Source organism: Lemur catta, chromosome 1, assembly GCF_020740605.2.
Source record: "Lemur catta isolate mLemCat1 chromosome 1, mLemCat1.pri, whole genome shotgun sequence".
NCBI classification, from domain to species: domain Eukaryota; kingdom Metazoa; phylum Chordata; class Mammalia; order Primates; family Lemuridae; genus Lemur; species Lemur catta.
Genome location: NC_059128.1, coordinates 109,232,348 through 109,244,362, shown reverse-complemented (window position 1 = coordinate 109,244,362; position 12,015 = coordinate 109,232,348). Strand labels below are relative to the sequence as shown.

General features: G+C 58.1%; 1 protein-coding gene across 2 annotated transcripts; it reads left to right on the top strand.

The window, feature by feature from the left end:
- Window positions 1-4,844: 4,844 nt before the first annotated feature.
- On the top strand, window positions 4,845-11,762 carry SIRT6 (sirtuin 6). 2 transcript variants are annotated; one of them, XM_045544907.1, is made up of 8 exons: window positions 4,845-4,969; window positions 6,306-6,433; window positions 6,827-7,009; window positions 8,691-8,750; window positions 10,094-10,189; window positions 10,271-10,351; window positions 10,732-10,855; window positions 10,933-11,762. In XM_045544907.1, the coding sequence occupies exons 1-8, from the start codon at window positions 4,904-4,906 to the stop codon at window positions 11,272-11,274; spliced, it is 1,080 nt and encodes a 359-aa protein (XP_045400863.1). In that variant the 5' UTR covers window positions 4,845-4,903; the 3' UTR covers window positions 11,275-11,762. The 2 variants fall into 2 exon arrangements, with proteins under 2 accessions (XP_045400863.1, XP_045400871.1); XM_045544915.1 differs by lacking the exon at window positions 6,306-6,433 and having other exon boundaries at window positions 4,880-4,969; window positions 10,933-11,440.
- Window positions 11,763-12,015: the final 253 nt, after the last annotated feature.

The following is a 12,015-nucleotide window of genomic DNA, read 5'->3' as shown; positions in this document are numbered from 1 at the left end:
TAAAATTAAAATACATAATAAAATAAATGGGAACATTAAAATTAATACATAACTGAAAATAAATAAAATAGTAAAATAAACTAAATCAGGTAAACTAAGAAAAGCCACAAAGATGTCATGACATACCCAGAGTCCCCCAGGACATCGGGGACAGAGGAAGGATTCGAACCCAGAGCCACCTGACTTTAAATCTGGGCTTGTCACACTGGTGCCTCTTTTTGGCTTTCTGACCTCTGCCCCTGCCAAAAGATTCTGCTCGTTGTGCTCACAAACCAACCAGTCCAGTCTAGCCTCTGAACCACTGCCCACACTCATCATCATCCCAGTCCTTGTGTGCCTTTGCTTGTCCTTCCAGCCTCTGCCCCAGCTTGCCTCCTCCAGGCAGATGCCCTGATTGCTCTGGAGCAGGCAGGATGGGGAGGCCACATCACATGTCGGAAGGACCAAAGGCTCTGAAGTGAGGCGTGGGTGGGCATGAATCTCTTCTTCACCCCTTTTTGCCTTGTGATCCAGAGAGGTGAGTTAACCTCTTGGGGCCTCAGTTTCCTCGTGGTTGTCAGTGAGAAGTCAAATCAAATAAAGGATGCCAGGGAATCCAGCTCGATGGACCTCAGGGCCTTTGCACTGGCTGTTCCACCCACCTAGGATGCAATTCCTGCAAATATACACACCACACCCTCCTTCTTCCGATCATTGCTCCAATGTCACCTTCCCTGACCATGCTCTTTAGAACTGCAACCCTCTCCCCTGCCCTAGACGCGCCGATTCCCTTCCCTGCCGCATTTCTTTGTCTCCATGGCACAAAGTAAACATTTTCACTCATTGATCTTGTTTAGTGTCTATCTCCCCCACGCGGCTGTCAGCCCCACCAGGCCAGGGATTTTTGTCTGCCCTGTTCCTCTGAACCTAGAGCCGCACCCGACATACTAAATATTTGCTGAGTGCACACTCAAAAGAAGGAGACCAGGGTCCCCAAGACAGTGGGTCCTTGGAAAAGCAAGCGGTCACTGTGGCTGGGGACAGCCGAGATCCACTGGAGAGGTGGTGTTGGGGCAGATCCCGAGGGGGGAGGGTTTCATGGGCAGCCATGCAGGGGGAGGGTGGCGCAGGGGGAGGGAACTGGCGGGGCAGAGGCGTGGTGGCCGGAAAGCTGGCTCAGGACAGCAGGGGGCAGCAGAGAGGCCGGGAAGAGAGGTGTGTGGAGCCTAAAAGGCGTAGACAGCAACCTGGGGGTGGTGAGCAGAGAGGGCCGTGGTCACATCAAAGATGAATTCAATGACAGGCAGGAGACGACAGTCCAAAGGCCAAGGCCTGGGAGACAGGAGCATCGGCGGGTATCCAGCACCTTGGTGGACTCAGACTCACCTCTGTCTTCTTAAATCGTGCCCGGAGGGTCTTCATGGCCAGCGTCCCCTGTCTCTCCTCGTCCCAGGCCACCTGGGGATGGGCAGGGGTTGTGAGGGTAAGGAACACCAGTCCTGGTGGGTGGAAGGGTCCACTGCTTCCCCTTCTCGAAAGGACTTGGCTCCTACAGCAGGACACAGACCCGCTCCATTTCCTAACTGCTGTGTGTCCTTTAGCAGGTTCCTTGTCCTCTCTGAGTCTCACTACTTCATATACAAAGAGGGAGATAAGTCGTTTTTGTTTTTTTTTTTTGAGACAAGCTCTCACTCTGTCGCCCAGGCTGGAGTACAGTGGTGTGTTCACAGCTCACTGCAGCCTCTGACCCCTGGGCTCAAGTGATGCTCCTGCCTCAGCCTCCCAAGTACCTGGGACTGCAGATGCCACCTCATCCAGCTCATTTAAAAAAATTTTTTTAGAGATGGGGGTCTTGGTATGTTGCCCAGGCTGGTCTCAAAACTCCTGACCTCAAGCAATCCTCCTGCCTTGGCCTCCCAAAGTGCTGGGGCTACAGGCATGAGCCACCGCACCCTGAGATAAGCCTTTCTTGGCCAAGTCACAGTCAGTTTTCAGGAAGATCCCTAGCATAGAGCCTGGAAAACAGTAGGTGGTCAATAAATGCACTTCACTGGTATTTCCTGTTACCCAAACAGATCAAGCTTTTTCTGGTCTCTAAGCTTTTATCTGTGTAGTTACTTCTGCCTAGAATGCTTTTATTTTTACCCCCTCTCTGCTGAACTCCTATTCATCCTTCACGGCCCAGTTATAAAATCCCTTGCTCTGATCAGTTTTGCTTCTCGCTCCCAAGCAGAGCTCTAACTCCTCAAATTGGGTTCCCCTCACCCTGGCTAGGTCTTTTCCTCTGCTTCAGCCCAAGCTCCACAGGATGGAGGGATCTGGGCTGGTTCTGTCTTCCTCAACAGTCAGGGCCTCCTCTGCACAGAGCTGTGTTTGCAGGAGAGTCAGAGGGAACATCCTTGCAGCTCAGCCCCCTCGTGGCAGCCTGGCCTCTGTGTGAGTGCCAGCAACTCACCCAAGGCGGGTGGAGATCTGGGGTGACAAGGCTGTGTGCATGTGTGTGTAGGAAGATCTCAAGGGGGTGTTTTCTGAGGCATGTGACTGGGGGTGCCTATGTCTAAAAGGAATCTCTGTGACCGAGTGTCCTTATTTATTTCCTACCAGAAAGTGGGGGTGAGATGGCCTGTCATCTGTCCACCTTCCCGTGAATTTTCCCAGCCACCTTTCCAACCATCTGCCCCCCATGCACTCACTGGGGTGCAATCCTCCCACTGTACACCCACCCACTGGCCACCACCCCCCAACTCTCCCACCCAATTCACCTTCTCACGGTTCACTGCCCTTCAATCATGCTCCACCCATCACACACACACACACACCTATCCCCCTACCCATCTACCCAACCACCTACCATTGGTCCATCCATCCACCCACGCACCCACCTACCCATCCACCCACCCATCCACCCAACCACCTACCATTCATCCATCCATCCACCCATCCACCCATCCATCCACCCATCCACCCAACCACCCATCATCCATCCATCCATCCATGCATCCAACCATCCACCCCCCCACAAACCAACCCCCCATCCATCTTTCCACCCACCCACCCACTCACCCATCCACCCACCTACCTGTTCATCCACCCTTCCACTCCCCCATCCATCCATCCCTCTGTCCATAATCCATACATCCATCCACTTGTTCATATATCCATCTATCCACCCACCTATCTAACCACCCCTTTATCCATCCACCCATCCACCCACCCACTCACCATCCATTCGCCATCTATCCAGCCACCCAGCCACCCACTCTTCCATCCACTCTTCTATTCATTCATTCACTTCTCCACCAGTCAATATTCTCATTCACTCACCACCCACTCCACCCTTTTTCTTCTACCCCTGACCAATGGACTCAATCACACCCAAAGCAGGGTGTAACGAGACACCCAAGAGGAGCCCACAGGTTGCCTGGGGAGGCAGGGACCCATGGGCTTGGGGGAGGGGAAATGCTGGGTAAACTTATGGAGCTGTTTCCTGGAAGACGTGAAGGTGAGTGCTAAGGGTCTGACGCGGGGCCGGATGTTGAGCACCAGCAGCAGGAAGGAGAGCATGTAGTCTAGGCCGGGCAATGGCAGGCAAGGGGAAGAACGTGAACGTGTGTGTGTGTGTGTGTGTGTGTGTGTGTGTCTCGGGGTGCCTGTGTATCTCCTCAGTGTGGCTGGGACCCAGCACCTGCCTCTCCGTTCTCCCACACACAAGGGCTTAGGGGCCTGAGGCCCTAAGGGGACCCTCCATCCTGCCTCCCCATCTCCTTCCCCTTACCTCCTGCAGCTGCACCGCCCGAGCACCAGGCCACCTTGTCCAGCGCCGACTCCAGTTACCCTCTCCCAGCTGGGCTGCTAGCTCACAAGGCAGCTCCCAGCCTCTGCTCTGACACCCGATCAGCTCTGAGCGGGTAGCCGCCCCAGGGGGCCGGGGATGAGCCTGAGGGAGGAGACAGGCTGGCAGCTGGGCTGCCTGTTGGCCAACGGGCTCTGGCGGGAAGACAGGCTCTTCCCTGTCATCTCTGGACAGATTTCAGCTTCTGGAAGGAGCCATACTCTTTCTTCCTCCCCTCCCAGCCATTGCATTTGCTGTTACCTCAACCAGGAACGTTCTTTCTGTAACTCATGTCACCCCCAACCAGCTCATTCCCTCCATTCATTCCTGCTCACTCTTCAGATCTTTGCTGCAACGCGCGCTCCTCCAGGAAGCCTTCCCAGATGCTCCCAGCCTGGGTAGGATGTCTCCTCTGAGTTCCCTCATTGCCCTGTGCCCTCTGCATCCACCACTGCACCCCAATGGCACTATGTCACCATTGCCTGGTCACATGTTTGTGTCCACCGCCAGCCACATGGGTAGGGATTGTGCCACCTTTGTTCCCCAGCGTGACACCAGTACACAGTAGGTGCTCAACACATGTTTCTTAAAGGAGCCCTCAAGGCCACCAGCCCCAAAGACCTTGAGCAGGACCTGTTCGGCTGAATCCCCATCACCGGCCTGCATTATGTTCAGATAACTTAGAGCGGCATTCAAGGCCCTCACTTGGACTGGCGTCCTGGGTCCCTACTCTCTGGCACTGTCCTAATGGAGTTTACTAATCTGTAAAAAGGGACCAAGGGGGCACTGATCGCTTGTGTCCCTCATTTTAGGGGCGACTGGAGAACTCTCCGTGGGCGGCCGCCCCAACTTCCCGCCTAGGTCACCGGGCAGCCACCGGCCGGCCCCAGCCAGTGTACAAGAGAGCGGGCTTCTCCCTGCCAGTAGTTAAGATGGCGCCAACAGCGTCAGCGTGGGGCGCATGCGCCTTGGCACGGGAGGCTGGGCGCGCAGGACGGGACCGCGGCTCCTCCTTCCTCCCCTTCCCGCCCCGTTTCCGGCGGAAGCGGCCTCAACAAGGGAAACTTTATTGTTCCCTTTGGGGTTGCGAGGATGTCGGTGAATTATGCGGCGGGGCTGTCGCCGTATGCGGACAAGGGCAAGTGCGGCCTCCCGGAGGTAAGCGCGGCCGGGGGTCCCGGGGGTCACGCCCCCCACAGGGACGGACGGCAGCGGGGCATTGTGAAAATAGCAGGAGGCACTGAAGCTAGACAATGGGAGGGACTTCTCAGTGAGGAGGGGGCGGGAAGTGACGCCCCCTGCGCGCCCCGGGGAGGCGAATGCGCCCAGCTCTGGGGCCGCTGGGCTGGGACGGAGGGAGGAGCCCGGGTCGGGGAGCAACTGGAGGGCCCAGAGCGAGAAGGGGGTTGTAGATCCAGGAGGAAGGAATGGCAAGGCTGAGGCTGGGAGGGGAATAAACACACTTGGAGAAGAAATCAGGCCAGGGAGGTTTCCAGACCCCGGCCAGGATGGGACTCAAATGCCAGGCTGGGGGGTTGGCACTTTGTCCTGAGAGCTGGGGAGGGGCCTGGACCCTGTGCCAGAAGGATCCCTGCAGCCAGTCGGAGCGGGAGGGAGGGATAGGCTGTCCCCTCCATGTGCTGTGGGACTCTGGGGGAGTCAGTTCCCTTCTGGGTCTCCATCTGCCTTTCTGCAAACTCGAGGCAAAGAGCGCCCCAGCCCATGAAGCCTGGTCTCTGCCTTCTGAGCCATGCTTTTAATATGCCCTGATGGCCGGGCGCGGTGGCTCACGCCTGCAGTCCCAGCACTTGGGGAGGCCAAGGTAGGAGGATTGCTGGAGCCCGGAAGTTGGAGGCTGTGGTTAGCAGTGATGACACCACTGCACTCCAGCCTGGGGGCAGAGCAAGAGCCTGTCTCTGGAAAGAAAAAAAAAAAAGAGGTCTCATTGGTGTGCATCCTTCCGGAAGCCCCAGTCTCCACTGCTGCTCTTATAACTTTAGTCCACAATTACTGAGCACCTACTGTGGGCCAGGCACTTTCTAGGTCCTGGGATACAGCAGGAAGCAAGTCAGACAAAAACAGCTCCTCATTGTAATGCAGGAGACAGATGAGGGGCCACACTGAAACCAGGTGGGGTTGGGGTGGCAGGTGGGGGCATCACTAAGGTAACATTTGAGTTCAAACCTAAAGGAGGTGGGGGCAGGAGTCATGTGGGAAGAGTATGCCAGGCAGAGGGAACAGCCTGTGCAAAGGCCCTGGGGCAGGACCACACCTGGTATGTTGGAGGCTCAGGGAGGACTTGAGGCTTTGACCCCGAGGGAGGTGGGAGCCATGGAGGGCTATAGGCAGGGGAGGGACATGAGGACAAGCTGCCTTTTCTAATCCATTCTCCTCCCTGGGGCAAAGTGAGGACAGCTCAGTCTGTGGCTCGTGCCTGGCATTGCCACTTGGTGAACATGTTTTGACCCCTCCCTTGTGCTCTCTCACCCCACAGATCTTTGATCCCCCAGAGGAGCTGGCTCGGAAGGTGCAGGAGCTAGCGAGGCTGATCTGGGAGTCCTCCAACGTGGTGTTCCACACAGGCGCTGGCATCAGCACCGCCTCGGGCATCCCTGACTTCAGGTCTGGGAGCAGGGCGGGAGGTCGAGGCAGGGCCCACCATGCTGCCAGGGCTTCCCTGCCAGCAACAGACACCGGGTGCCTGAACCCAACCTGCCGGTTGTGTCCTGGGTATTGGGGAGGGGAAAGACTCCTATACCGAGCATTCCTCTCATCCTATTGGCCAGAGTTTGGTCACCTGATCAGACCTAGCTGCAAGGGATGCTGGAAAATGTAGTCTTGAATCTAGGCTGGCTGTGCGTGGCTATATGTTGGGGTTCAGTTACCATATCCTCTATTTTTCTTTTTTCTCTCTTTCTCTGTCCCCAATTCTCTCTCCGTCTGTTTTTCTGTTCCTCTCTCCTGTCCCTCCCAACTCTCCCTCTTCCCACGTTGCTCCCTACCTGCTGCCTTCAGGGGCCCCCACGGAGTGTGGACCATGGAGGAGCGGGGCCTGGCCCCCAAGTTCGACACCACATTCGAGAGCGCGCGGCCCACGCAGACCCACATGGCCCTGGTGCAGCTGGAGCGCGTGGGCCTCCTCCGCTTCCTCGTCAGCCAGAACGTGGACGGGCTGCACGTGCGCTCTGGCTTCCCCAGGTGACACCCGCGCCCGTCTTGTCCCCACGCAGACCCCACTCCAGCCCGGCACTGCCTTGGGTGGCCCAGGAAAACACTTGCAGCTCTGTGGGGCTCCACAAACCCGAGCTGTCACCTGTTGCCACCTCATACACACATCTTGAGATTTGGGGTCCCCTTTTCTTGCCCCTGGGAGACTCCAGCCCTGAGCTCTCTGAATCTTTCTTGGCCCAGTGTGTGGAGCTTCCTGAGCCCCACGGCCCAGGGCTGTCCCTGCTGGGTCAGAGGCAGAATCTTCCTCCAGGTGGGGCCAAGGGAACACGGAGGGTGGAGGGGAGGGCTGTCAGGGTATAGAGTTTGCAGTTTGTTAGGTTTCTGATGTTCGCCTTTACTCATTTCACACTGAACATGGACTCCTCCGTGTCCTGGGACAGACAGATTTCCTAATCTTACGGATGACCCTCCCCTGCCCCACTTGGCCTGGTCTCACCCTGGGGTGACCGGTTGGAGCCAGGTCAGTTGTTCATATGAGAAGCCAGACACTCCGGAGGTGAGGGACAAGGAAGGGATTATTTTTTCTGCTTATAAAGGGGAACGAGACCGCTGTCCCCTTCTCTTGAAATGAGCCTGAGTCCTAGCTCCAACCGTTTGGTGTAGGAATGCAATTTCTCCTGGGGCCAGGTGGCTCTTGCCACCTGCTACTGTGGCCAAGTTCTGGGGTTTCCGCTATTTCAACATGTCAGTACCTGAGAAACGATCTTTCTCTCTCTATCTCTCGCTCTCAGATCCAAGACGGGTCAGAGCCATTAACTAGACCAGTGGCTGCAGATCTAACTGCTCATGGCCATCGGGGCATTGGCTCCACGCCTCCAGCCCCGACTGTGTGCAGACAGGAGCAAAATGGGTTGCATTTATTTAGTTATGCATTGAGCACCTACTGCATGGCTCACTGTTCTGGGAGTGGGACAGACTGACCCAGACAGATCCCTTCCCTGCCCCCCTGGGCTGGGTGCTCTAGTTGGGGGAAAACAGACAGAAAACAAATTAAATAAGCGAATTCAATTCTGCGTTAAAAATGTAGCAGGGGAACATGGGGGCAGGAAGGGAGTTGCAGCTTTTAACAGGGAGGTCAGAGAGGGCTTGTGTGCGGAGGTGACATTTAAGTACAGAGAAGGTGACCAGGCAGCCATGGGAAAGAGCCTGCCAGGCCTGATCATTTGATCCCTCAAAATATCCCACGAGTTGGGGACATTGTTGTCCCACTTCACAGATGGGGACTGTGCGGCACAGAGGGGTTAGGTGGCCTGCCTGGGGCCACACAGCTGGGAGGCAACAGAGCTGGGATCAGATCTGACGTTCCTCTGCCTCCGTGCTTGGCGGCCACTTGGGGCCTCAGTTTCTTCCTCTGCAAACTGGGAATTAGAATTCCTCACCTGTGGAGGAGCGGGGCAGGCATTTTGTGAAAGGAATGAATGGGCTGCCCATCTGTGAAAGTGGAGTCAGCCCCGGGGGTTCATGATTCCTCGGGCTCAGAGAGGTTGGGCCACCTGCCCCGGGATGCACAGTGTGTGGATGGTGTAACCAGGAGCTGGAAAGAGGGAGTCGGTGGGTCTTGTGGCTGAGAGGTCAGGGAAGGCTTCCTGGAGGAGGAGGGCTCAGCACTGGGCCCACCCCAAGCCTCTTCTTCCTCCTCCTCCTGCAGGGACAAGCTGGCAGAGCTCCACGGCAACATGTTTGTAGAGGAATGTGTCAAGTGTAAGACGTGAGTGCCACCCGGGCTGGGGCGGGTGCTTGGCCACGCTGTCCCCAGGCAGTCCCCAGGGTGGGCTCTGCACAAGGGCCCTGGGAGTCCACTGTGATGACGCAGAGGGTGTGTGGAGGCCAGGTGTGGCCCTCCTGGCAGGTGTGTTAGTGCCCTGGGACTGCCACACAAACTGCCACAAATGAGTAGCTTAAAACAATAGAAGTTTATTACCTCTCAGTTCTGGAGGCCAAAAGTTCAAAATCCAGGTGTCCGCAGGGCCATTCGCCCTGTGAAACCCACAGGGGAGGATTTTTCCTGCCTCTTCCTAGCTGCTGCTGGTGGCTTCAGCCTTTGTCCCCATCCTCACACGGAGACCACGTCTCTCGGTGTCCGAGTCTCCTCCTCTGCTCATGGCACACCCATCACTCCATAAGGGCCCCCTGCCCCAGTAGGACCTCGCCTGAACTAATGACACCTGCACCAACCCAATGTACAGTGACGGTCACATTGTGAATCCCTGGTAGTTACGACCTCAACCCCCCCATTAAGATTATTTTGAGGCCGGTACCATTCTTGTAAGTTTTCCATAGGTTTGAAATTTTTCAAAATAAATGTGGAGAGAAAAATTTTAAAAGAGGGAGGCCCACCTGTAGCCGGGTCTCAGAGACGCCCCTGCAGGGGAGGAGCCACGCCCCCTGGCAGGTGTTCACACCTGGGGGCGCTCATAGAAGCCGGGAGACGCCCACCTGCTCTGGGGAAGGTTTAGCCAGGTTTATTTGTGGGTTGAATTATGTCAAAAATTATGATTTTTTAAAAATAGAGACAGGGTCTTGTTCTGTCACCCAGGCTGGAGTGCAGTGGTGTCATCACAGCTCACTGCAGCCTCTAATTCCTGGGCTCAAGCCATCCTCCTGCCTCAGCCTCCCGAGTAGCTGGGACAACAGGTGCCACCATGCCTGGCTAACTTTTCTATTTTTAGTAGAGATGGGGTTTTGCTATGTTGCCCAGGCTGGTCTCAAACTCCTGGCCTCAGCAATCCTCTCACTTCAGTCTCCCAGAGTGCTGGGATTACAGGCAGGCATGAGCCACTGCGCCTACGGGGTCCCATGTCTTGAGCTCCCTCGTCCAGGGTCGTGTCCTGCGTCTCTTTCTTTCCTGTGCTGTGACTCTGTGCAGCGTGTGGGCAGGCTGTCCTGTGGAAGGCCCCTCGCCCTGGGTTTGTCACATGTTTCCTCGCGCTTGGATTCCAGTCCTGTGCCCTCAGCCGTACCTCCCTGGGAGAATATCTTGCCAAAAAAAACCACAAGGGCCACCCAGGTGGGCTGATCCAGCCCTGTCCCCCATTTCTTCCCCCGACACAGGCAGTACGTCCGGGACACAGTCGTGGGCAGCATGGGCCTCAAGGCCACGGGTCGGCTCTGCTCCGTGGCCAAGGCCAGGGGCCTGCGGGCCTGCAGGTGAGCTACCCCTCCCCGCACCCTGGGCCCCGGGGGAGCTGGTGGGTCTGCTGCGACACCCCCCCACCTTCCTCCTCGCAGGGGCGAGCTGCGAGACACCATCCTGGACTGGGAGGACGCGCTGCCCGACCGCGACCTGGCTCTTGCCGACGAGGCCAGCAGGTCTGACCCCCGTGGGGCGGGCAGGGGCAGCGGCTCAGGGGCGAGCTCAGGGAGGGCTTCCTGGGAGAGATGGGCCCAGCTGGGGCTTGCACACACATCGCCCTCACCTCACGGCCTCAGGTGGGTGGTGCACGAGGTCCCCTTTACAGGTGAGGAAGGAAGTTGAGGCTTTAGCCAAGCGACCCCTCCATCCCGCGCTCCCACCTGGGATTGCCAAGCTATGAGGCCCTGGGTCCATAACTCCACCAACAGAGGTGGGGTCCGGGCGGGGAGGGGTCCAGCCTTGAGCGCCCAGGTGAGCTGGCCCCGGGGCGGGCTCCAGGTGTCGGCAGGACCAGGGCTGGGAGGGGTCAGGCTAAGCCCACGCTCCCTGGCCCCAGGAACGCCGACCTGTCCATCACCCTGGGCACCTCCCTGCAAATCCGGCCCAGCGGGAACCTGCCGCTCGCCACCAAGCGCCGGGGAGGCCGGCTGGTCATCGTCAACCTTCAGCCCACCAAGCACGTACGTGCCCGAGCCCACCCCTGTCCAGGGCCCCCACGTGCCCTCTGCCCCTGCCTGACCCGTCCCCCGCCCCACAGGACCGCCACGCCGACCTGCGCATCCACGGCTACGTCGATGACGTCATGACCCAGCTCATGGAGCACCTGGGGCTGGAGATCCCCGCCTGGGACGGGCCCCGCGTGCTGGACAGGGCGCTGCCACCCCTGCCCCGCCCGCCCGCCCCCAAGCTCGAGCCCAAGGAGGAGCCCCCCGCCCGGCTCAATGGCTCAGTCCCCGCCGACCCCAAGCAGGAGCCGCCAGCGGAGCCCTGCGACCAGCACAACGGCTCCCAGCCCGCCAGCCCCAAGCGGGAGCGGCCGGACAGCCCTGCCCCGTGTAGGACCCCCAAAAGGGTCAGGGCCGAGGCGGCTCCCAGCTGACCAGGGTGCTCGGGGCGGGCGGGGCTTTTTGTACAAACTGTGGGTTCTGTTTTCCATACGGGCTCACTTTGTTACTTGTGTCTGTCCCCCGGGGACCTCAGGGCATGAGAGCCAGGCTCCAGACTCAGGGCAGACTCGCCCTCTGCTGCGGCTCCGTTGGCTGTGGGGGCCTCTGGTGGGGGCCTGGGGAAGTGCCGCACCCCAGAGCCCGCCACGCCCAGCCTCTGACTCAGGGTGTTCCCTGGAGGCTGGCCGCACCCTCCCTGGTCTCCAGCCTAAAGAGGAAGGAGCCCCTCTGCCCCTCACACACCCCCACTCCGTCCTAAGCCACCTTCACGTCACGGGCCCCCCTGGGAGGGGTGCCACACCTCCACATGGGACACACAGGAGAGACTGGCACTGCCTTTGGGCTGGAAGGAGGCAGAAGTGGATCCACCCGGCCTCCAGAAAAGTCTCCAATGCAATAAAAGCAGAACTTCCTTCTTGCATCTGAATGTGTGTAAATCCCGACTTGTGCCGGGCCCTGGTGCCCAGAGGCGGGAGTGCGTGGGCCCCTCGCCCTGGAACGTCTGCCTGTGCTTCTGTTGCAATACTGCCCCGCCAGCCTGGGGTCACCGCGCAGGGAGGCCCAGAGGGATCGGGCCAGTTTTCTGATGTTGGTGACAATACCAGCGGCTGGCATTTCTTTTTTGTTTTGCTTTGCTTAGCAATCCTTATCCCAGCGCAGGAGGCCGGCGTTTG

Bases quoted from the DNA above. Each gene is read 5' to 3' on its own strand.
- SIRT6 (XM_045544907.1), top strand. From the start codon at position 4,904: ATGTCGGTGAATTATGCGGCGGGGCTGTCGCCGTATGCGGACAAGGGC. The intron at 7,010-8,690 runs GTGACACCCGCG...CTCCTCCTGCAG, and splicing joins GTGCGCTCTGGCTTCCCCAG to GGACAAGCTGGCAGAGCTCC. The intron at 8,751-10,093 runs GTGAGTGCCACC...CCCCCGACACAG, and splicing joins GAATGTGTCAAGTGTAAGAC to GCAGTACGTCCGGGACACAG.